The following is a 26,992-nucleotide window of genomic DNA, read 5'->3' on the forward strand; positions in this document are numbered from 1 at the left end:
ACAATGACTTTCATTAAATTTATTGTTCCTTAATAAGGCCTTGGCCAATAATTTATAAACGTACTCTTCGGTGATTTCCTGCAATCGAGAACCGACAGAAACTGGGGCGCGGCCCTTGGTACGATAAAGATTCTGAGAACTTTTAGAAAACATAACATTGATCGCTTTTTCTTTTAGTAGCAAAACATCTAAAATATTTTGCTTAATTATTCATGGATGAAATCACAATTTCTGATGCCTATTTGTTCTATCGAATGTAAAATCTACGACTGTCGGTTTGCAGACTAAAAAGTCTCACAGCTGGCCAAGATTGAGATATTTATTTTTTAGTCTTAAATAGGAAAATAAGAATTCGATCAATTATACTTCTGTTTAATCTTCTGAAAGAACAAATTCCAGTTTATTATGAAATTCTATGAATTGTTAGGAAGTGTTTTCAAGTCATGTAGCCAGATGGTTTTGCCCTCTTTCTACATTAACTTAGTTTATGAAGTCCGTTCTATCTATGTACATACATAAGTTAGAAGCAAATGTGCAAAAGACATTCTGAATTCAGAAATGTATCCAAATTCTTTTTTATAGATACTGAGGCGAAGGGCTTGAATAATACCCGCTATCAGGCGAGATTTTTAGACACAAACAAAATCATCTTTTTTCGTCTTTTCAGAGTGTGCCTTTGCAAGCATTGATGGGACAACCCTTTTGATTGAATATATTTTTCTTGAGCAGCTAGAAAACAAGCGCAGGCGCTACTACAACTGATTATGAAGTTGGGTATTATCTGCACTCTTGCGTCTGAAATAGTTACTTGAACAGGGCGTGGACCACTGCTCATATGATCGTCCAAGTTTTCTGTCTCCCCACCAATGTCTTGCTTTACTCGGTTACCATTCCGTTGTTGGTAGCTTTGAATCGATGGTCAGACTCTTGTGTTGCTAATATGGCGTCTGCCTTCTTTTAGTGAACGTTACAGTCGTGTTTTTCATGTAAAGAAATTGTGCATTTTGTGGTTTCTTGCCAGACGTGGAAGCTTGAGAACTTTACGGATGCTTTTGATTGGAATATTTTCTTTTCAAGCTAGGTGAAACAGCAGAAAAAATGAAGTAAGTATTAGTGATAAGACTTACTCTATCTTTTTTTATTTAGCATTTTAAATTTTAATGAATACCAAAAATTATGTGAATTTGTTTGAAGTTCAGATCTGCACACATTCACTTGTAGGAGACTAATGTTTCCTCTTTTGTTGTTAAAATGAGAATGCTCCATTCAATTAATTTTTATGGCTGGTTCTGTTTTATGCTTTAGTATGTAACTTTAATTGCGTCTTCCTTTAAATATTTTTCGCTTTTCCCACCTAAATGGCTTTGTTCTTTATGTATCCAAACAATAAAATTCGATTTTTATAACTTTTGCCACAAAATGTTCACATGTTCACGGACGACAAATTTCTTATATGATCACAAATTATTTTAACTTTAAATGATCATTATTTTTATTTACTGTAAATGATCAGAATTAAGTTACTTTTTAAAACTTAATTTGAAATTAAATGTGTGCGCAGGTGGCTCAGCTTAGTGATAAGTTGGATGAGTCAGTAAACTCTTCCAGAAAATTACCTAATAGCAAGGTGAACCACTGTCATCGTAAAGATGTTTTTTAGCTAGCACATTTCTCTTTATTTGGAATAATTGTAGATCTTATTTCATTTTTTTCAAAATTAAGTTTTGTTAATTTTATGTAAGAATAAGAAATCTCACCAGATGGTTTAGTCTTATTAGAAGATTGATTATGGAATGACCCTGCGAGGGCTTGTCTGGGCCACCTGCTCTGTATGGCAAGCAGGCTCTGGACCAATCCTATTGTTTTTTTTTCTCTTTCAATTATTGGCGTAAAAAGTAAATAAGTAAAAATATTTTTTCTGCTATAATTATGCGGTTATATGACCTAGTTCGTAAAAAATATTTGGCAAAAGTTAGGGTGGAGCAAGATGGAAACATGTCAAACGCTTTATAATTATGATCGCGATATAAATTGGTTTTATCTAATGTTTTTTTTTTTCATCTACATGGTGAAGTGCAGGTTAACCACTTTCTACTTTTAGTTGATATGGATATGATCTAGTAGGATTTTGCTGAAAATATTGTAGAACTGCTCTCAAATATATTTTATCAAATTAGTTAATATTCTGTTTATTGCTTGTTCTATCTGTTTTCCTACTATTTCGTTAGAAAAAGAAGTTAGTATAAAAAACATCAAGTGTCAGACTCTTTGACTAACAATGTTTTAAGGGACATTATTAAGAATAAATTTATGCAAATTTTTTAGTGAAAAATATTCTTGTAATCCCAATCATTTTTCATTAAGTGTACAGAACCGTGCTAATTGTATCTCTATATTTGAAAAAAAGGTTAACATCAATTTTTAAATATATTCAGACTTCAGATGACCACTGAAGCTGATAATTTACACCATTTTTTTTATTGGCTAACTGTTATGTTAATCTTTGAAATTTCAACTCAACATTTACTTTTTAGATCTTGTATTTTAAACTAACAAATTTGTATGGTATTCTGTTTGTACATTATTTATTCAAAAATATGAGCTTTACTATTAGATAATACATGATACCTGACTTATTTTATTAAAATAATGAGAACTGATTCCTTTTCGAACAAGTTTGATTTGCATGTGTAGAGCTTATCAACTGCACTAATTTAATTATCAATTAATGAACGGATATTTTCTTTTTGCACTTGACAATGAAGTTTTCTTTAGAGGTACTTTAATAAATCTACTCCTTTGAATGTTAAAGGCCGGCCATAAGAGGTAATCTTGTTGATATTGAATAATTGCTGGACTCCATTATGGTGAATAAGTGTTCAGTAAGCTTTATAAATATCATGGTTATTTTTACAGTTAAATATATCTCATCATTTGGAAGTTCTTTATTAAAGTAGCGGGGTGTTCTGGTTTTTATATTTGATGTTTACTTTGGTGTAAACATTGTTAGTTAAGAGAAGTCGGAAGTATAACAGAGAGGCGTTGTTAATCTTGTAGCTGGGTATACTTGAAACAAACAATACTTACACACAATTCCAAACTAAGGGCTGAGTATTTTACCTTCATTTCTTAACTTGTTTACTTTTTCTATTGTCTTTAATTGTAATTCTTTTTTGGAGGCTTACATTTTTCAGTTCTTAATCATTGATTTGTTATAAAAAAAATGTTATTTTCTACTACACAATTTTTCCCTATAACAAAGTGATATTTTGCCCATCAAAATTTACTCTTCGGTCGATTATTTTGGAGTATAGAGCTGAGAATTGGGTAAATTATTTGTATCAAAAAAATTGAAATATTGTTTTGAAATCTTTTATCTAAATTGCCAGTTACAGATTCACACGTTTTGTCTAAAACTCTTGCTATCTTCCTTGTATCATGAGACACATCCAACCTTTACATCCGTGCTATTCTTCTTACCTCCGCAAGAGATTCCTGCTTTTAGTAGGTCTGGTATCTAGGAACTATTAAGCCTTAAGTCAGTCAGCCTTTAAGTTATTTATTTTTCTTTCAAAATGCCTTCTGATTTTAAACTGAGTACATCTGGAAAAGGAATAATCTGACATTGTTCTAACCATAGTGCTGATTTTTTTTTTTTTTAAAGGGTTTCAGTTGTATAAATTGGATATATTACTAGCCTGTTAAAAAAAGTAAATTAGAAATATCGCACTGTAGATCGCATTAAAAATTTATTTAAAAATTATGTTCAGTCTTTGCCTTGTAGTTTCGGAACATGGTGTGTCCATTTTACGAGGGAGAAGTTAGTGAAATATGGAGGTGTGAGTCAGCTGGGCTCGTAATGACTGTACAGATGCTTTAATTTGGACAGTGGGGAGTTATAGTCGCTGGCTAATGGATTTCAAAATGCTGGCCCTATTAAATTAATGTAATTCCAACATGCCTTTTTTTTTTTTTTTTTACTAATTTCTTATCTTTGCATCTATTTAGCCACCACTGAATAATTACTGGTTAGTAAGTAGGCAGCTATTTTGTTTTATTACAAAGTAACCAGGGCCGTGTAAAAAGTAAATTTGGACAAACCAATAATTTGGTATCCCTTATTTTTTCTTCATAGTCGACGGTTTTTAAAGGGGTCCAAGGCCTCTATCATTCTGTGCCATTGCTCTCCCTGTCTTCAATTTTCCACCGATTACGGTACCATTGAAGATCAGACCCGACCATTCTTGGATTGTTTCGTAACAGTATGGATTTTCTGAAGTAAATTTTGCATAACCCACGCTCATCCCCTTCTTATCTTTGCATCTATTTAGCCACCACTGAGTAATTACTGGTTAGTAAGTAGGCAGCTATTACTTGTTATCTTAGTGGGCCTGTGATTTTAAGGGTTTTTCTCCCAAAAAAACTAGGGATGAAAACCCTAGTTTATGGAGTGTAAGTGACTTTGTCTGTAGAGCATATGTGTTGTGATGTAAATTTATAATTGTACTGCCCCTGGCATGATATTGAGTTGTAGTGACCGTTGGGGCCGCTACTCCCAAAGCGATGGCATGCCTCAGTCACCCCTTGTGGGGTATTTGGCGCCCCTACATCTTTTTACAATATTAATAAAATTATTTATTTAAATAATACCTGTTAATTAATACTTTTTAAAACAGATACATGTAGTGTTGGTTGGAAATTGTCTAATGGGCCGTACTTGAAAAGAATTTTCAGAAGTACAAGATGCAATTAATATATTTTCTCCAATTTTTTGTTTTTTTAACTTGCTTTTTTTATTCTAATTATTCCTGTTTTATAATCCATTATTTTATTTTAGTGCTATGGTAATTAAAATTTCTTTGTAATCACGTATCTAGTCAACACAATGGGAACTAGCATTTATCAAAAATTCATACTATATTGTTATTTATTGAATGGTTATTGTGTATTACAAGTGTAAGTACCGGGATTAACGTGTCTACAGCTTAACATGACAGTTTTAATCAGTTGCCCAGGGTTACTAACTTTTTGTCAGTAGCCAAACAGAAGGTATAAGACTGAGGTTATCCTTGAAGATAGTTCGACCATAATAATAACATAATTTGCGTCCAGCACGATACCATTCTGGTAATCTAGGACATCAAAATTTATCTTAGGGTTTTATTTAGCCAACATACATTGTACTCAGGCGCCACGATAGCCGTGCGGTTAGAGGCGAGACCTGTAAAGCTAATTGTGCATTGTAGTTCTGGGTTAGATTCCCAGTCTTAGGCCTTGGATTTTATTTAATGGTAAATAAAAGAAATGTACAGTAAAGTATGTTTGCTAGTCGCCTCCGTCCGAAAAAATAGGCGATTACTTTACTTTTACATTGTACTCTTTCTTCCTGTCACAACCTGAGCAGATATTTTGAGTTGGTTCAAAGATCAGGGCAGGTTATATTAGCATGACATTAGTCCAGATCACTTGGTGTGACATTTACTTACTTACTAACTAATTGGACAACTTAAAACTTACTTACTAATGGGATACAGGGAACTATCTCTCCAGCCCATGAAGACCAAGGATATACAGCTGGGCATGGCTGGGTTAACCTCTTGCTGCTACTAGAGACGTGAATCCTCTGTGGTGATCACGCTGCTCACACCAAACTACTGCTTCTCTCTAAATCGCCTAACTTTGGTAGCAGGCAGAGTTAGAAACCAAGCTCACTAAACTAATTCCTGCCAACTTTTTGTGACAGCAGCACAGCCACGAAAGCCTAGGGAGACGTTTGGACATTAAGAGATCGAAATTACTCCCCCTTGAAATGAGAACTAACACCTACATATTCCTTTGGAATTCGATAGATATGGGATTAATAATCGACAGTTATTCGATTAAGGGTAATTAAAAAGTAGGATCATAATTTTGCTACATTTTATTTTAGTAATGTGGATTGCGTTTTGTTTCATTTTAGTTTAAATACTCAAAAACTTACCAATTTTTATTTTTATTTATTTTTTTTAAAGTGCCTTTCTCGCCAACAAATATTGGGTTCCATGAATCCATCAGTTTTCCCCTGACATACCAGCTCTTCTTTTAAGTGTTTTTGGAGAATGATTCATTAATCTGGAAGGAAGATATTGCCAATTTCAGTCATTTTTTTTTTTATTTCCAAATTTCTGTCCTGGGGACTAGAAAATCTTCAGGGCTTCTGCTATTGACAATTGTAATATTGTTTTTACGTTGTTATACGTAAGGTTTGGTGTGCCTTCTGTCTTGTCCGCCTATGAACTCATATGGACACTTGTCAATAGTATAAGCCTTGATGATAACCCAGACCAGTGGTCGGCAACCTATGTCACCTAGTGACCCAGTAAACAATTCTTAATTACGCCGATCGGTAGGTATTCTTGCCAACGAATTAAAGTTAAATTTATGAATTGATGTGTTACAAAGTGTGTTGAAATTCTATTATTACGTGCGAGTACACGTTTCAACATGTACTTTTCTGCTAAAATTTTAAGATTTCTTTTAAGTTATAATTTGGAATTTGATGATAATAAATTTGTAATTATCTATAGTAAGGTACGAGGGTCGTTTGAAAAGTCCGTGCAAAAATAAAAACTACTTAATTTTTTGGGGTAAACCTTTTTTATTTTTCAACATAGTCTCCTTTTAGGCTTATACACTTCGTCCAACGCTGCTCTAGTTTGTTGATCCCTTCCGAATAATAGGATTTGTCCAAGTCTGAAAAATAGCCATTCATTTCTGCAATTACCTCCTCGTTTGAATAAAATCTTTTTCCCGCCAGCCATTTTTTCATATTGGGGAACAAATAGTAGTCCAAGGGAGCCAAGCCTGGAGAATAGGGGGGATGTGAAACGAGTTGGAACCCTATTTCCATTAATTTTGCGACCACAACTGCTGAGGTGTGAGCTGGTGCGTTGTCATGATGGAAAAGGACTTTTTTGTGGGCCAATCGTGGGCGTTTTTCTTGCAGCTCGGTTTTCAAACGGTCCAATAACGATGAATAATATGCACCTGTAATAGTTTTACCCTTTTCCAGTTAGTCGATGAGGATTATTCCTTGCGAATCCCAAAAGACAGTCGCCATAATCTTTCCGGCCGAAGGAACGGTCTTCGCCTTTTTTGGCGCAGATTCCCCCTTGGTAACCCATTGTTTAGATTGTTCTTTGGTCTCAGGAGTGTAGTGATGTATCGATGTTTCATCCACAGTGACGAAACGACGCTTAAAGTCCTGCGGATTCTTCTGGAACAGCTGCAAACCGTCCTTACAACTCTTCACACGATTTCGTTTTTGGTCAAGCGTGAGCAATCGCGGCACCCATCTTGCGGATAGCTTTGTCATGTCCAAATGTTGATGCAAAATATTATGTACCCGTTCATTCGAGATGCTCACAGCACCAGCAATCTCACGCACCTTCACTCTTCTGTCATCCATCTCCATATCATGGATTTTATCAATGATTTCTGGAGTAATAACCTCAACAGGGCGTCCAGAACGTTCAGCGTCACTTGTGCCCATATGGCCACTCCGAAAATTTTGAAACCACTTATAAACTGTTCTAATCGAAGGTGCAGAGTCACCATAATGTTTATCAAGCTTCTCTTTAGTCTCCTGAGGCGTTTTGCCTTTCATAAAGTAGTGTTTAATAAACACACGAAATTCTTTTTCGTCCATTTTTTGAAAATCACTCGCCTTCCTCGATTCAAACGAATGCCAAACACAAAGAAATAGACCGATCTGGCTGAAACTTGGTGTGTGTTCTTCCAAGAGATGCTACTAACTAAAAACCTCGATACGCGCCAGTGGTGCTATCTCTCTGACTTTGCACGGACTTTTCAAACTACCCTCGTATATTGTATTATCCCATCTGTAATTTTTTTTTTAATTTTCTTTACTCTGCGGTACTAAATAATTCAAAATAAAAGTGATGTGACCCATCAGCAAAAATGTTTTTGAAAAACAAAATTTGAAAAATGATCCACTTGTGAGAAATGTTGCCGATCACTGACCTAGACCCCAGGTCTAGCTTTGCAAACAATTAAAAATAATGACTGAAATTGGCAATATTTTTCCTTCCTTTTGGATCTTATACGTATCTTATTGTTGACAATTTTTAATAAATGTGAATATTTCGAGAAAATGAATTAAACATAAACCTTCGGTTTCAAATAATATCAGAATAAAACGCTTATGTTTATACCAAGATTTCCTGTCAAAGCACATACAATAGGTGGTGTAGGCGTATCTAGTTACCTATGGCTACATGTAAAATGAACACATACTAATGAGTTTTTTTTCTTAAACAGATGGTTTTTTTTTTTTAGTATAAAGTGTGTGGTTGCACGATACTCCGCATAATTTAGTACAATGAACTGCGTAATTATAATATTACTGGCCGCACAAGGATATTAGGTTAGTGTCCGCGACTCTTCATGTATACATTTTGTATTAAGTGTGAAAATGGTAAATAATAAACTTTTATCTCAAGCTAGGGTTAACTGTTAAATACAGCTATTAAATTTTAATAAAATTTTGTAATAAAAATCTGTTAAAGTGGCAAACGGTCTTAAAGTAAGTTGAATACTTCATTTACAGTAGGGTTTTTTTTTTCTGTCAGGATGTCTGCGATCAGTTGCCAACTGGTTTGTGATTATTTAGTGCGCATTGGCTATCGATGTATAGATTTGAATGTTTGATTATTAATGGCGCACGCCTCCCCCCCCCCCAAATTCAAATTTATTCAAACCGTACAGCAAACAAATGAAAGAGTTTACTGCGCATATCTCGAAACTGTTAACACATGTTGTGGGGTTCTCTTTACTGCTCTTATCAAACAAAAATCAGTTTGAAGTTGGGGTTTACTTTCAGTTTAAAACAGCGGATGAACAAATTTGTTATTGGTTTGAACTCTGATGGAACATTAAACTGTGATAGCGCATGCTCCCTACACAATCACAAACCAGTCAGAGATTCTGATGGAACAGACATTGTAATTACTTTGACAAAGAATAATCTTTTATTTTCGTATTTAATTATATGTACATAGAATATATTTCTGCGCTGATATTGAACGTGGTTTACGTTCGGTTTTCTTTGAATCTGTACTTAATTGTATGAACACTGAAATAAACAATGATAGATATCATTGCATAGAATACTTATTTTTTGTTATTCTGATCGATTTCAGGTCGTATTCAATCATTTAGTGTGATGACACGAACTGAATTTTTATAAGTTGACATCAAATTTCTGTTCACAAATCTGATGATCACCAAAGATGATCAGAATCTAAAAATGGTCAGAATTACAAGAAAAAGCAGGCTTGTGATGATTGAAATCATTGAAAATCTTATAGTATTTCTTTAATTTAAAAACCTTAATTAAATTTTTCTTTAGTTCATGTTAAAAAAAAAACATAGTATATCTTAAATTTGTAAACTTGCAGTAGAAGTTCTTTCTTAACTGCTAGTTACAATAAACCTAAATGAAACCTCTATTCTCAGGTTATTCTTGCAGTTTCAGTCAACTGCTTCTCGTCATTTCCAACAGTAGACACCACTTCCAGCTTAATTTAACGTACCTTTGATTTCTTTTTACTGCACCTGATGATTCAATCTTGGAAGATGGATTAAAAACTCCTGGAATTTCCAGAATCACAGAAAAAAAGGTTTGTTATAGTGGATGAAATCACTATAATAAATATGCAATTTTATTGCTTACATTTTCTTCATCTGCACCGTTAAATAAGTTGCATGCGATGTCTGTTGTAGGAATTCATATAGAGCGCAGTCTCAGTTTTGCTTTTAAGTGAAGATAGTAAGGTTTAAACTTGAACAGGAGCTTGAAAAGAATTTTAAAGTGATGGTTTTTAAATAGTCTGTAAAAATTTCGTGAACTCTTAATGGACATAGTAAATATTGGGCAGATATCTTTGTGTTAAATTTGTGCAATACTGCAGTGCTAATAGCGTGATTGCAGTTTAAGCTGCACACAGTTTAACTTACTATCAGGCTTTAAAACCATGGTATGGTACTAGTTTAATCTTGATTAATTTTTCTTTCAACTAATGTCATACCACATAGCCACTATTAGCCACTTTAACAGACTTTGTGCCTGCGATTGGGATATTTATCTAGATATTTGCTTTAGAGTTAGAACTCTCTTTAATCGGGCTAATTCCTTAACTGAATCCAAATAAAACGTATCTGAAGAATTATTTCATTTAACTGCTCCAAGTCAAGCAGTTCCAGAACCTCTACGACAAGGAATGGAAGTGATTATATTATCCAGTATTACTTACCAAAGAACTTTAAATTATTTTTAATTTAGTTAAATATTCACACTTTTTTATTTTTTGTAATTATAAAAACATAGAGAAATTGATAGCATTTTTATCCATTACTATATCAGTGGTTGGTGCACTGAATTCCTGACGGATTTCCCCAAGTTTAATTTAGATCTTTTCTCCTTCCTCTTATAGCTCCACTGACCGTTGATATTAACCTGGCAATGCTATCTCCTGGCGCCAATGACCCATAGATGTATGACGCGCATTAATTCAAACAATAATAATGTCAGCAAATATCTTTGAGTGAATTGTGAATAATTTACTTTGTCTGGAAAGTTTTGTAAATAATTATAAAGTTTGTAAAAGCAACATAAACTAACAAAGAAACCATTAAATTTCTTTCTTGACTCTTGATAAAAAGTTGGTAAACCCACGGCCACTAGTACAAAGTTCTTTTGTGATTTTAATACTAGTTTTTATATTGCTGCTGTAAAGCACTTAGCAGTACTGTTACAATTTGGTGTACAAAATGGCGATATCTATAAATGCAGCTGTACAGAATGTAGTAGTTTCAGGAATCTCAGTGCTATTGTTGTGTACATTTACTTTTATTCCCGCTGAATATAGAGTTGTATTGTTTTCAATGCAATAAATTACTTTTCTACCTTTTTATGAAACACTTTATTCTCAAGTCCTTTCTATCCCCATGCTCATGTCGAAGATATTACAAAGAAGTTCGTACTCATTGTTTTGTTTAAAAAATACTTCAACTTTCTGCGCAAAGCAAGTTTAGATTCAGTTTCAAACGAGTAGAAGATATTTTGAATGAATACGTCTATATTTCCTTGCATTTTTTGGGGGTTGCCTTGTTCATTTGTTGATCAGATGATTTGCTGAGAGCCAAATCTACTCCAATCGAATCTAGAAGCTCTATCGGAGATAGAGACTGTAATTGCAAGAAGAGAACGAGCAGCTATCCATCTTTGGTGATGAACTAACACCTAAGATTTCAGGGTCACATACAGTGAAGCCAAAGGGTGCCCTAAAGTGTAGAGGGCTGCTAGCAGTACTAGCAGAGTTTGAACTTGTATTTCAATCTAAAAGAATGTTCCTTAGCAAATCAAAATTGGTCAGAATTTGTAAAAATCTAAGAAAGGGTATTTAGCTTTAAAGTGGTTAGTGATACTGTGAATTCCAACGCGAAGATCCTGGATTCGAATCCAGGCTCCTCATAGATTTTCTTTTCTTAGAAGCTTCTTTCAGCTCACTGTCCGATGATGAACAGTAACGACTGTAATTATCTGGAGGCCGGCAGTGCTCTGAAAAAAACTCCGGGCGCCAGTAGCCTTAGATGTTGACAAGCCTTAAATTCTAAATTCTTACGTGATAAATGGATAAAATTAGCAATATTATTTAGTACTACGAACTTAATAAAGTTTTAAAAAAAGGTTAAATCATTTTTATTGAAATGATTTCAGTATTAATCATTTTCTGCGAAAAAAATGTATTAGTTTGAAGTTTAAAAATTTCTTTTGTATTGAAATGCTACAATCTGGTGACTCATACAGATTTCAGAATTAAGAAAAACCAGTTTCACCGCTGACTTACTAAGCTATCACCTTTAAAATTTTTTGACTTAATTGGAAGATATTTATATAGTTATAAGGTAAAATATTTCTGTGAATTTACACCTCGTTGCTGGAATTGTAGGTGACTCATTCATTCCGTATACTGGACTAATCCAGTTTCCATTCACTTATCACGTGAACTACGTTCATCATTAGAATAATTATCACTTAAAATTCGCATGACTTTCACTTAGCGTGATTTGAGCCATGAAATTTTATTTCAAAACTATAGTTTAATTTTTTATTCTCTTAAAAAACAATAAAATGTACCCATTAAACTCACTTTTCTTTAAAATTTACTTCAAATTTGGAATTTAAGTGTTTATGTGCTTTTGTGAAGAATAGATCAATAAAATAAAACTTACAGGAAATGCAAACATAAGTTTTTAAATACTATCATGGAACCTGATGATCTTTGCAAAGATTATTGATTATCCCTAAACCTTTTATTAAATTTTTGCAGATAATAAAGTTTTATATTGAACGAATAAAAGATATTTCAAAATATAAATATCGCGTGTTCAAGTAAATCCATATTTAATGGAATGGAATGGTATTTTGGCTAAAGATTTCAATAATAATAGTAATATTGATTGCAGCGTTTAAAATATGATCAGGTGTTTGCCACTCCTACATTTTAAGAATTGCGTAAATTCACAATTTGACCTTCACATTATCTTTACGGAGCTGGTTCTAACATATCTTTTTTTATATCATCTGTAAGGAAGGTAACAAAATTAGTAATTATTATTATTTTTGTTCGTTAAAGGAAAAATTTAAAGACTTCTCGCAGTAGATTTGGTCTTTATTTATAGTCACTTAGGTTTTTGCACATTTATAAGTGCTTGCTTTTACCATCTCTTGTAGTTTGTTAATGCAAAATTTTAATTCTTAAATTGCTATCGTTTCGTTGGGAAACATACAGAGCACAGAAGAAAGATACCTTTTTTCTGGTTTATTATGCTATAAACGTACTTTGTAGTTTAGCTCACAAGAAGCTACTGGTGGAAGGCACCAGTACCCGAAATGTAGGGCATCCAATAAAATGTTAGTTTTTTTATATATTCATTTCCCTCTTTCCAAGGTTTCGGTAGACCTGGAAAAGATAAGAAATATATTTTTTCTCGTTCTATTGTAATACTTGGCCAGTCGTATTTCTGAAATAGAGATTAAAACACTGTTTTTTAAGGTTTAAGCTCTAAATTTTGCTAAAAAAACTTCGTATCTATTGACTAGATCCTGAACTGTTTTAATTAAAAATAATCAAATAAATAAATGAATAAAATTATCAAAGAGGAAGGATTCCTTGATTAGTTCAATCTTTTGTTCCCTCTCTATCTCTCCTCTCTTCCCCTCTTTTGGAGCATTTATCATTCAAATACTGAGTTTTTGGGTTTGTTAGGAACACTTTTCTCTGATAAATTATTATTCTTCTATTTTTTACAATCACTTGCTTCTTCTTCTTCTCCATCTTCAAATGCTTATCTTCCTTCACATCATCCATCCAACTCATTCGTAGTTTTCCTTCGGCTCCTTGACACCTTTTCATTTGTCATTGATAATTATTGTATCAGAATCATTTCACGTTTCCAACATCTCTATATGTTATCGGCTACTTTAGTCAACCTACTAATTTTGAGACAATATCTTGAAAAGACTTGTTAATGACTCTTCTTTGAAATTTCAAAGATGGTTTTAAATTTCTGTGCCATGATGAAGCATCACAACACGTTAATGAAAATCTACAACCTATCAGAAATATGGGGAAAACATGTCTCCTATAATGGATATTGGAAGTTAAAATGCTCAACTTCAGTAATGATTAGGATGAGAATTCTTCTTAGGAGCAGACTCTATTTGGTAAGTCTCGGCAATGGGGAGCAAGTAATATGTTTAATGGAACTGTGCAGTAGAGCGTAAACCTATTGCTTTCTTACATCAGTCCTAAAGTCACCGAAACTTCGCTGTTGAAGTATAATCAGCAAGAGTGTCTACTAACTTTAGGGAAGACCATTTTGGGGAATTGTTGAATGCTGAGGTATAAAAAAAAAAAAAATGAGAAAAGACAATATTTTCTAGAAGTCTCTGGAGGAGTTACATCAAAAAAACGCTAATTTAAAGAATCCTTGGAACTAAAATAATTAATAGAATATTTAATGAAACAATTAAGGATTGTTCCCTCATAAAACTGATCTTTTGGAAATTTAGCATCATTTCCAAAGATGTGTACATTTCTTCACCACCATTTTTTGAACACTACATCATTTCTAATCTGGAAATAAAACTTACAGTTAAGAATATAAGTCCTGAAATGAGACTAAGTATACAGAATATAAGTTGGATGAAATTTCTACTATCAGACAAGTATAACAATATCTATATTCCTGTAGCTTTCATATTCAGTGTTGATCAAATAATATTTGCTTGCATTGTGCAAAAAAATTCTTAAAGTGTGTGTGTTAAATACTGGCTATCTTGAACAATAAGATAAGATATGCCATTATTATGACCTTGCAGACATGGTTATGGTCTTCCTGGAGTTAATGAACTGCCATTTCTCTGTTGATTTTTAAGTGATCCTAAATTACCTTCAATAAAAACTAAAATAGAGTATTGTAGTGTAGGGATATAGTTAATGGCTGGCGTTATTTCTGCCATTATTCCACTTATTCAGCACTTTTATTCTAATTTTATACATAACTTTCAGACTAAACATAACTTTTGCACATTAAGCTTATATTTATCAAAGCTGTGTGTGTTACGTGCTTATTGAAATTTGAATGGTGTATGAAGCATGTGCCGGAAATATGTAACTTTTGATCTTTTAACAGAAAACTTCCATGGAATGTTGCTTTCATCTTTGACATTTCTCTTTTGCTTCAAATATTTCCACAATTTTCACGTAACCTTAAATTTCTTACAAACACTACTTTAAATGAAAAAAATAATGTTTTTCATAAGAAATTTTATAAAATCTGTTAACAATAATCTCATAATATAATTTCTTATATTCATTTAACAAAATAGAATGTAGTCTCACCAGAAATTGATTTTCACGAATAAGAGTTTACGGTACGTATGTTGGCATAAAAGTAATAAATAGCGGAAACCAAAGTAAAGTAGCCATTTACAAAATTAACACAGCATTTTACCATTTGAGGTTTTGATCGCCATCTTTTAAACAGGAAAACTATTCAACGGATTCTCTTCGCTTTTCTGCTTCTTTTTAAGATTTGCTTCAAACAATTTTCTTCAAAACTTTGCAGTGCAACTTCCAACATAACCGGAGACTGGTACTATGATAGGAAAAATCTTTTCTCCTCCCTGGAGATTTTAAAGTAAGCCTTTCTGCTAAGGAAGCAGATATAATTTCAATAAATTGCTTCAGTAATAATATAATCATTGATAGAATAGTGACATAAAAGCTTTTCTGCAGAAATTAGGGTTAATCTGTAATTACTAACTTAATAGATTAGTTTTTCTTACTTGGAAAAGAATTTTCTTAAGGATTAATTTTCCAAATTTCTTCGCAAATTAACTGAATTTAGTTAATTTTTGTTTTAAATTGATTTAATTATGGTTGTGAAAAAGTGAGAAGAATAGAGAAGCCGTTCTCTGAACTGCACTCAGATCAGATCGAACTTAACTTGATCTCACATTCACCAATTAGAGTTGCACAGCTCAGTGTATTGAGTCTGGCCCCTTCAACATTTTCTTTTAACGACTTTGGCCATAATATTCTTCCATCTTTGATTGTATCTAATTAACTTTCGTGGTCCTTTTTCATTGGATAATTTGGTAGGGAAATTATTGGTTCTAGAAGAAGCCTAAAGCTGTGTGTTGAACGATAAACTTAAAATTAAGTGTTTGACGAACGCTTTACATTCTTTTTAAACCTCGAAAAAGGTAAGCAGCTAAGTTTTGTTTCTTTAATACTCCAGGAAATATGCTAATTAATACAAGACATGGGATAAAGGCAACCTGGGAGTTTCCATCATTTCACTATCGTTTTACCTTCCTACATTAGACGAAACTAAATTTTCAGAGTTAGCATTGACCGCTTCAAGTAGAAATGTTGTCGACGTTTGTATTTAGCTTTGGTTTTGAATGAACTTATTCCTGACTTTTATATCAATTCCTAATAATAATAATAATAATAAAACAGCACATTGTTTGGAAAATCATATGCCCACTGAACAGTTGCTAGGTACATTTGAGTTTCTTTTGTGTTCTGAAGTGATTAATATTTAAAAAAAAAAAAAAATTCTTAAATATTTTTACTTTCTTGAGAATAAATTAGGAAGAATATATATTTGTGAGCCAATCTAAGGAAGTGGAACAGAAGAGGTCGCTGAGTAAGTCTCAACTATTCTTACATTTTTTAAATTTCTCACTCTAAAAGAAGAGAGAGTATTGTAATCGTGCAGATTTAAAATTTTTAAAGTTTTTTATTTTGCGGAAATATTCGTTTGGTGGTCCACTGAGGGAACGAGAATGTCTGTCTGTCTGACATCAACTCATTCATTGTAACTCAAAAAATAATGAATCAAATTATAGTAAATTTGGCTAATCTTTACAATAGCTCCCCAGAGGCGTGGCCTGTTTATTTTTGGTGCATGCGCAGTACAGCACAGTTACCGTTGACTTTTTAAACTACTTCCCGCCAATGTTCAATATATTCTTTTTAAATTTCTCAACTTCCCGCTAATGTGCTGTATATAATTTTTTTGAATTTCTTAGCTATTTATGTTGAGCGCGCATGCGCAGTACACTTACTGCATAGTAACTGCTTCTTTTTCAACGTATTATCAGTTCCCGCTAGTGCCAGTATGTAACTTTAGGTTCCTTTTTTTTGAAACTTCATAAAAGATGAGCGTTTTGAATTTACAGTTTTTTTTTAATTTAAAGCATGAATGTAGTCTGAGGGAGGATAAAGAGATGAAAGTTTTATCATTTTGAATAAGTGTTGGTTTAATTAGTAATAGATATGTAGGTCCGAAGTGTGGAAGTGAGATAAGTATGAAAAGGAGTCATTTTTCCATGGGCGATCAAATGAGAGCATTATTTAAGGGAGTGCATAAAGTGTAGAAACAGAAGGATAGGGATTGCATTGAATAAGGTAGGCTTCTTTTCTTTTGTTTTTCATGTGTCTGAATTACAAATTAGAGTTGTGTTAGTGGATTAGTGGGGCAGTGAGGGGGGTGCGGGGGGCGAAGCCCCCCATAAAAACAAAAAATAGATCAGGGGGCGTGGGGGCAAAGCCCCCACAAAAAGGGGGGGTGTGGGGGGCACAGCCCCCCACGAAATTTTTTTTTAAATAAAATTTTCAATCTTGAATTAATAATTCGAAGTGATTCTAATTCGCTGTTACCATATAACCCGCCAGATTTAAATGTAAATATAAAATAAAGAAATATTTTTATATTTACATTTGAATTTGGCGGGTTCTATAGTAACAGCGAATCAGAATCACTTCGAATTAGGCCACGCCTCTGGGGAGCTATTGTAAAGATTTACCGTAAATTTAAATTTGATATTTCGTTTTGGTGACAATAGAAGTCCGAAATAAGGTTTTGGTTTAACCAGGACTACTGGGAATTATCACTGAATGCGTCTTTTCGTATTCCCAGATGTACGAGGGTCGTTTGAAAAGTCCGTGCAAAAATAAAAACTACTTAATTTTAGGGGATAAACCTTTTTTATTTTTCAACATAGTCTCCTTTTAGGCTTATACACTTCGTCCAACGCTGCTCTAGTTTGTTGATCCCTTCCGAATAATAGGATTTGTCCAAGACTGAAAAATAGCCATTCGTTTCTGCAATCACCTCCTCGTTTGAATAAAATCTTTTTCCCGCCAGCCATTTCTTCATATTAGGGAACAAATAGTAGTCCGAGGGAGCCAAGTCTGGAGAATAGGGGGGATGTGAAACGAGTTGGAACCCTGTTTCCATTAATTTTGCGACCACAACTGCTGAGGTGTGAGCTGGTGCGTTGTCGTGATGGAAAAGGACTTTTTTGTGGGCCAATCGTGGGCGTTTTTCTTGCAGCTCGGTTTTCAAACGGTCCGATAATGATGCACCTGTAATAGTTTTACCCTTTTCCAGATAGTCGATGAGGATTATTCCTTGCGAATCCCAAAAGACAGTCGCCATAATCTTTCCGGCCGAAGGAACGGACTTCGCCTTTTTTGGCGCAGATTCCCCTTGGTAACCCATTGTTTAGATTCTCAGGAGTGTAGTGATGTATCGATGTTTCATCCACAGTGACGAAACGACGCTTAAAGTCCTGCGGATTCTTCTGGAACAGCTGCAAACCGTCCTTGCAACACTTCACACGATTTCGTTTTTAGTCAAGCGTGAGCAATCGCGGCACCCATCTTGCGGATAGCTTTGCCATGTCCAAATGTTGATGCAAAATATTATGTACCCGTTCATTCGAGATGCCCACAGCACTAGCAATCTCACGCACCTTCACTCTTCTGTCATCCATCACCATATCATGGATTTTATCAATGATTTCTGGAGTAGTAACCTCAACAGGACGTCCAGAACGTTCAGCGTCACTTGTGCCCATATGGCCACTCCGAAAATTTTGAAACCACTTATAAACTGTTCTAATCGAAGGTGCAGAGTCACCATAATGTTTATCAAGCTTCTCTTTAGTCTCCTGAGGCGTTTTGCCTTTCATAAAGTAGTGTTTAATCAACACACGAAATTCTTTTTCGTCCATTTTTTGAAAATCACTCGACTTCCTCGATTCAAACGAATGCCAAACACAAAGAAATAGACCGATCTGGCTGAAACTTGGTACAAATAAAACCACTGATATTTTGAAACAATTTTTTTCGAAAATATTCGAGTTGGAAAAGTGAGTGGATAGATTGTCTTTAAAGTAGCCATTCTTCTTATAAACGGGGACTAAGTTTATTCATAAAATAGCTTTTAAAGAAAATTCCTCAACCAAAAGTGCCACAGTACTTAATGGATTGTTTACTTCCCGAAAATGGCTCCTGGGCTTTTATATAGACTTCCTTTTCATTCCATAAATTCCATAAACATTCCTCTTCGATCATTTTTGTAACGCAGTCCCTCGAGAAGGGGTTTGGTTAGGTTTTTCTTAAAAGTTACATTTCAGTGATCATGCACGGATTTACTAACTATATAATGTTGTTGGCTGTATTTAACATTCTTCAAATATTCCCTCTTCAAAGAATTATTGCGAATTATTGCCTTGAGAACAGCAGCCAGAGAGAAATTCCTATGAATTTTCACACCAGATTCTTTTTAGTTTCAAATATGCAGTTTCATTCTTATAGTTGGGTGACATTAAATGCATTGGTGAACTAGATAATTAGAAGTAGAGTTTACAGTTTGCGATGCAAGTATTATTCAATACGTTCCTGTGTATTGTAATTTCGTAATTAGATTTATAAATTGAATGTCTATTGATTGGCTCTATTATTTGAAAGGTAATGAAGAAATCAAGGTCACATTCGTTAATTAACTATCTGTGCGTGATAAAAAGAAAGGTTGTTATTAGTTTAGCAGTATACTAGTTTTGTTTGTGAATAAATTATTAATGATATCTATCAATCATTCCTTACTGGAAAAATAAAGTAAAATAAAGAAAGGTGAGTTAACTATGGACCAATGAGGAGAGGATGACGAATTGATTGTCTTACCTCTAGCGGCCGAACAATTCCCTCGGGTAATAACAGTGGAGGTTCAAACAAAAAGAAATTACACCTCTAATAAATAAATAAATGAAAAAAAATTGCAGAAATCAAAAGAAATTGTTTTTATAAAGGTAAATGATCGCTGTACATCTGAGATTTTGTTTTAAAAAAAAGAATTCCTGCTTGTTCTTGAACTAAGGTAAGAAATATTATACAAAAGGTGGCATTTCTGTCGCACTTCAATAAAAAACTTCAAACTGAAACAAAAAAACTGATGCTACTATACTATACTATAAAGGTTGATGTTTGCATAAGTAATAATTTAACATAATATTAGTGTTGAAGTAAATTAACAATATTCCAAAAATGGCTTAGTGTGAATTTTGGCATTTACATTTACTTTTGATAAAGAAATTCATTAGTGAATCTTCAACAAATACCCTAAATTAGATTCTGCTGAAAGAAAGCTTATTCTTGTACAATTAACAGATTTTATAATGCAATAAATCTGTACACGTAACTTTTATGTAAAATCAAATACAGAACATTGAATCCATTAGATGCATTCATTGCTTCGATGATAAGTCTTAGTGCTGCAACAGCCCAAATAGCTTCAGCTAGCAGTTGGCCGATCAACTTCAATCCTTACATCATTAGAAGGATTTAGGTAGGGTCCTTAACAGACATAGCCAGTCCAATATTGAAGTCCGACGAAAATATACAGAGATATGATACAAGCTTTTGAGATTTTTCGAAATTTTGCTTAGAATTAGAAAATAATTTCAATAGTTTTCTTTAAATTTGAAATGTCCTCGCATTGGTGGTGGACACCGCTACATTTATTTGAACGATTCTTTATTGCTTCCGGATTTCATGGTGCTCTTACGGGTTTATGATTGTTGCTACGAAGACAATACTCTACTGTTTAGACATATTTGGATCTTCTTTGGATTGAACTGTTCTCAGACTTTGTTGAAGCAAATTTAACTTCTTTTTAAGCTTTTTCTAACTCGTTAACATACTTCATGATGACCAACAAACATCTTTCAGTCTAGAAGCCAGATTATTTACTTGTCAGAAGCTACATGAATCGTAATAAAATGTATTAATCTAAACAATAAACTGATGAATCAAACATAATAAATGTAAATCAAAAAGCAATCAGAAATGTTGAAAACATACAGTACTCTTATAAATATTCTAACAAAATGTGAGAATAGAAATGACATAAGTTAAGATGCATTGGAGAAGACAGTATTCTAGATTTTTTTTAAAGACATTTCCCTTGAATGTCAGTAAATTCTGAACAAACACAATCTTCAAATAAAGGTTAATACAACATAAGATTGTTTTTGTAAGATAACGTGTAGATTGAAAAATCCCCTCAACACTTCTAAGTGTATTTTTAGTCATTCTTGAAGGAAAGAAACGTGATTTAATTTGTAAATTGCTAACAGTTACCATTTAATAATGGTAATTAAATAACGAGGGTTACCACCGTCATTAAATGAAAGAATCATTTGCTGAACGTACATTTATGCGGCGTTAAATGCTGCTTGAGAACAAGGCGCAGTTATAAGAACGCCGGATATTAAGCTCTTTAATCATTCTCGATTTACATAATCTCTTCTTCTTTATCGGAAATTAAATTAAACTGGTAAACCGAGAGAAACAAGGTTCTACCGGCTCTCAGATTCACTCACACTTCCTTGATTATGAGCTAAAACATGGAAGTTAACTAGGTGCTCTTATATTAATCTTTTTTTCTAACGAAATTTGTTTATTCTTTACAATTTAGCCTTTAAACTAATTTATTATGTATTTATATATTTTTTTTAAGGGAAGAATTGTAATTAAAAAGAATATTGTTTCTGCCTGATAACTTGAGAGAGTATAAAATTTAAAATTTTCTTTTTCTGGCCATGATATAGCTTTATGTATTGACTTTGGCCCAGAATTGTAGGTCGGACTTGTGTTTTCTTGTAAAGGGTTTTAAACATAACACTCGTGACTGCAGCCAGCTGGTTACCTAAGATCTGATCATGCTTGCCCAAGGTTGCAAAACGCCAGTTTTCTCGTTTTCTATCACTTTTGTTCATCTTTATTTCATCCTTTTGAAGCTTTATGGATGTTTAAAGACACAAAAAAAAAAATCACGAGATGAAAGCTTGTAAGACTATAATAAATAGTTCCTACTTCTTGTCTTTCTCTTACAACTTGATTTTAGACTTGGAGTTAGTGAACTATATTTATAATTGAAATAATTTTTACTATACTTGATCTGTATATTTCAACAACCAGCCTTCGCAATTCGAGAGGGCGTGGCTGTGGGCGTTCCCGCTGTGATAGATCCAAATCCTGATTGGCCAGTTCAACTGCCCTTATTTTAAACCTTTACTTCCGCATTCTGATTGCATAGTTATCTATTACTTATTATTTAATTAAAAAATGTAGTTTCAATTTTTCGATTAATTTTTCTCCTGTAGTTATTTAGTAAAGTATCAGAAGATACAATAAAAATTCTATGTGAAAATATTTATTCATATTTATTGGTATTAATTGGGTTATCGCATATATAATTCACTAAAATGTGCTTTAATTTAGGTTAGGAGAAGTCTGTCTTGTTATAATGTAAGAACATTGCCTTTTAATGAAAGTTGGTTTTCTAAACATTTTTTAAAAACCTCGAACCGGAAGAGGCTATTGTTGATCTAACGCTGAATTAATATCCTAACTAAGCAATAATGAACAATTCGGATTTTATTCTGGAAATTACTATTAATTTTTCAACGCAACTAACTTACCAGAGACTCTACTATACCTGAACTTCTCACATCCTGAAGTAGTTAGGTAACAATCTCTTCTTAATAAAGCTACAAGAAAAAAAAAAAAATGGTCTAATATTGACCTTATTATGTAGAGATGTCTCGTTGTGAGACCCACAATGCCTAGCAATGAATCCAACCAGATTCTGGAAAGATGTGAAAAACCCAGCTACTTCCCCAACTATCTAAAAACGGGATTTCGATTGTTTCGAGTAAATAAGCGAGGTATTTACAATCTTTTGTAATGTATAATACTAATTACTGTAGTTGTTTCTCATGTGTTATGGATAATTTAAATAAAAGTTCATTTTATAACTAATGTTAAAAACAACAAAGAACCACTCAATAGCTTATTCTAAATAACCGCTTATAACTAAACTAATCAATAAAAATGCTATTTAAATTTATCAGCAGTAAGTAAAGAAATGGAGACATGGAAATAATCTTGTTTAAGGATTTACAGCTAAATACTTTGAACAAGGAGGTATCGGTTGTCCTTGGTTGAGACAGTAGATTGTAATCTCCTGTTATGAATGGTGCTTGCCCATTAAAGTAACTACTTAACCGTTTGAAAGTATTTTCTATTTTTTTAAGCTCAGTATAGCACTAACGTCCAGTTTTTTTTTATATGAATGAATAAGCAAATGAATTGAATTAATGAGAGCGATATATATCGAATAGATACGAGTATGTTCATAGGCGCCGAATAGTGTTGCTAGTTACGTGACGAACGTTAGTTAAATGAAAACAATAGATTTATTATCGTCTAGATAAGAGATAACCATTAACAATGTACATTTCACATACGTATGTATGTATATATATACATAAATTTAACAGCATGTTCATTTACATGAAACTGTCTATTTACTACTTATCTCACTCGCGTAGACGTAATATATTACAGATTGATAACAGATTTTCATTCACTCCAATCGACTTTTACCTGTTTCTCAATTGTGCTTATTATTAGGTGATTCATTCTTTTCACTTCTTTAATTACCTGTACATTTCTTTTGCTATTTTATCTTGATGGTTTTTGAGAAGGTACTTTTCATTTTTAAACTGTTTGGAATAGTACTTAGCTAGCAGTGAAGGCAGTATCTCTTGCTTAGTGAAACAGTTGCTTACTTTGTGAAACACACCTGGCTTTCTATCAGGCTTCGTCTGCAAGTTTCTTCATGCGGCTGCCTTGGAAGGCTTCAAATTGTCGCGGCAAGAAGTTAATGTATTACGAGATCATTTTTGAATTGTAAAATCTCGCTAAATGTTCTTTTTTATTCTTGTGAAGGCTTTAAATCATATAGTTTCCTAGTTATTGTGTGATTATAAGCTGTATAAGCTTTTACTAGTCACCAGACTAGTAAATTGAACCATTGTGTGATTAATGGAACCATCAAGTTTAAGTGTTATGCTCTGGTGGCAAATCAGGATTATTTTTGTTTTAATTTAGTGCTTCTTGTTCTTAAAAAATTAACAAGACACCTATAGAACCTCTTTCTTCCTAAAGTTATCAAGAAAAAGTGACGGCCAAAGTAAACTAATCTGGCTGAGACGAAGGTTAATCAGAAACGTTATTCTCGTAAGAAGAATTTCCATTACTACCAGGAAATTGGAAAAACTTACTTTTTTTTTTAGACTTGTTTGCTACTCAGAAGAGTCAAGCGCAAGAAGTCACAACTATGACCACCTACTGGAAATACGCCCAGCTCAAGACGTATGTCAAAAAGCAAAGTCTGTTCAGAGAATTGCTAGTAGTTGTAAGTCAGCTTACTAATAAAGTTGTACTAACTTATTTATTAGTGTAGTTTAGTTCCTTTTCGAATTCAGTTCTTGACATTCATTTAGGCGAGTTAGTTAGGAATGGATATCATTTATAGAGTGACTTAGGTCAAGTCGTCTTAGTTCGTAGATGTTTAATATGGCTTTTGGAATGTTGTCCCTCTAGACGAGTAGATCTAGCAGAAGTTTAAGTAGGACAAATATAGAGTTTAAACTTGCAGGTCATTCATTAATGAGTTAGTAGCTAACTAGAGTTAGCTCTGGGACAGATCTTTGGATTAAATTCAATGATCTTTTCATGAATACATTACTGATGTTACTATTATAAAATAGATAATCATTCTGTGTAATTCCAGATTTCCTTTTAATATCCATCCCTTTAAAAGTATAAACTTACCCAACGCCTCCTAATTTTATTTTGCCTCGTGCTCTTTGGAGGGAGCAGTAAGTTACCTAATTGGACAATAATCGAGCCACTAAACATTGTTGCAGGTGCTATAATAATAAAAAAAAAATACCCCACTCAATTGTATCATAATAACTAACATTTTTTAAAGCAGCTTAAACCTTTAGTTGGCCTTAATGCTTATAAACTCAAGGAATTGCACAATATTGCCCAATTATAAAACGAGGTTAATATCGAACAGGACTGCGGTCTTGGGTTACGTCACCTGGTAGTCCACCTGGGGTCTGGATTTCCTTGAGGAAATGTTAACTTGATAGTTTTAACTTGGCTTCAAGTACCTCTCAGTTTACCGGTTTAATTAAGCTGCAAACTGCAAATGTTAGCTAATTAGAGGATAGATTACCATTAAATCAGCTACTACTGAACTATTCAAAAGATAGTAGCCTCAATAATTATTGAAATTATCAAACTACTAAATACTGCAATTAAATATCGGTTAAGATGTTCAAATTAGATTTGAAGGTGATGTATGCTTATTGTGTTTAAATTAGTACGTCATCGCAGCCAATTAGGGTTCTATTTTTATTTTGTAATTTTTACGTACACAAATACGCAATATTGTACACTTATGTCACGTAACTCGCAACTGAGATACGTGTTGGAAGATACCAGCTAGAATTCCTTAAGATGAGATAGGATAGTTTTTAAACGTGGAGGTGGATTGTCGGGATGGAGGGGTATCCAAAATATTGTGCAACAGAGTTAGTATGTTTTTACAGGAAATTCCGGTTTCAGAATTTGATTAATTTTAGTAAAAAAACAAAAAAAAACGGCACTTTTGAGGCCGTTTGTGTAGGAACAATTGGTGCAGTGAATTAGACGGATTATTTTGGATTGGAAGAGTCCAGTTTTTCGAGATGGCACTCATTAAGTTTCCATTTAAAGGTTTCCATTTCACCACCTACAATATATTAGTAGCCAAAGGAATGCTAAAATTATGAATTTAAACGAATTCGGTCGAACGAAAATGCAGTTTTTCTATGAGTTTTGCATGTTTTAAATGTTCGTTTTGTGTCTTAATAAGAAAGGGAATGCGACTGCAAAGCGAGCTTATCTGTTGATTCAGAGAAGTCAGAAAACAGAATCAGCATGTTGTGTGAATGTTTCATGCGACAAATTTTTTTTAAATTGCAATTTCAGAAAAGAAATAACATATTTATCTTATGTCTAAAATGTTAGTAATATAAAATGCAGTAGAATTATCTGTCTGCTATGATCTGAACAGGATATTCTGAAGAACGGATATTAGAAAAATTCCGCATGGTTTCATATGATTCAGAGTTGCCAGTATTATCGGAGATATTCAACATTTTCAACAGAATATAAATATAAATTGGTGAAGTAAGAAAATATTTTTGTGCTCTTTAGATTTTATTATCAAACAGGAAAAATAGAAGAAATAATCATAAATGACATGTTTTTAAAAATAATATGTGAACAGTCATAATTCGGATTTCTTGTATCTTAGAAGATGTTGTTAAATGTTAACCCAATTCAGTAAAGTGCTTCTAACAGTTCCGAGACTTTGTTAGCTAAGTTATGGTCAAAACCCTTGATTTTGCCGAAATATAATGCAGAGAACTTCGTTTTTGAGATTCTAGGTTCGGGAATAAAATACTCAGTCTTAGAACCCACCAAAACGTTTATTTCCTGTAAAGAATCGATAACGAAAAATTTGACTTGATTTAACTACTCTTTGTAGTTAGTTAGCTAGATGAAGATAATAAATATATAAATAGATGCAAGTGCAGCTATGAAGTGCATAAAGATAGCCTTTGTACAGAAACTTGGATAGCAACTCGAGCCAGCTGAATATTTATCTATCTATGGAGCTCCGCAAATAGTGACTACTTGAGGATAGAAGTTACTCTTCCGGAAATAAAATATAAATGTGGACCGTAAAAATAGATACCTTCATCCGTAAGCTCTAAAGTAACTGCATGCTTTCTATAAGTTGTCTATTTTTATACCAACCACCACACATTAGAAAATTTTATCTTCCATTAACTTTAATGAGAAATTGGATCACACACTTTTAATTAAATATGATTTTTTAAAATAATTAGTGCGATATAGTTTTTCCAGATAAGTGACGTGTAATATTCAGTTGGTTAACTGCAACATGAAAGCAGTTTATATAAGGAATCATTGAACAAAATGAAAGCTTATATTTTATAAAAATATTACGCGTTCACGCTACAGTGCAAGGAAGTATATCTTTCAGTAACAGGAAAGAGAACGTTTTCCCTAGGGAAAACTTCTTCGTTATTTCTTGTAACATTAGACCCTTTAAAGGGTTGATATATCTTTCTGTA

General features: G+C 33.2%; 1 protein-coding gene across 14 annotated transcripts in view; it reads left to right on the plus strand.

Annotated features, from left to right (window-relative positions):
- The first annotated feature begins 823 nt into the window (after positions 1-823).
- Positions 824-26,992, plus strand: part of LOC141455622 (uncharacterized) — a 115,843-nt gene continuing 89,674 nt past the window's right edge. For 3 of the 14 annotated variants that reach the window (XM_074130827.1, XM_074130828.1, XM_074130834.1), the window contains exon 1: positions 827-1,103. Coding sequence is in view for 4 of the 14 variants with exons in the window: in XM_074130828.1 (XP_073986929.1) it covers positions 1,099-1,103 (5 nt within the window). In the remaining 10 variants the exon portion in view is untranslated. Of the gene's footprint in view, positions 1,104-16,133; positions 16,285-26,992 lie in introns of those variants that run through there. The other 11 variants (XM_074130823.1, XM_074130824.1, XM_074130832.1 and 8 more) reach the window with 6 other exon arrangements.

The sequence above is a fragment of the Rhodnius prolixus genome, unplaced genomic scaffold (genome assembly GCF_049639745.1).
Source record: "Rhodnius prolixus isolate KJV_2025 unplaced genomic scaffold, Rpr scaffold_4, whole genome shotgun sequence".
Lineage (NCBI taxonomy): Eukaryota > Metazoa > Arthropoda > Insecta > Hemiptera > Reduviidae > Rhodnius > Rhodnius prolixus.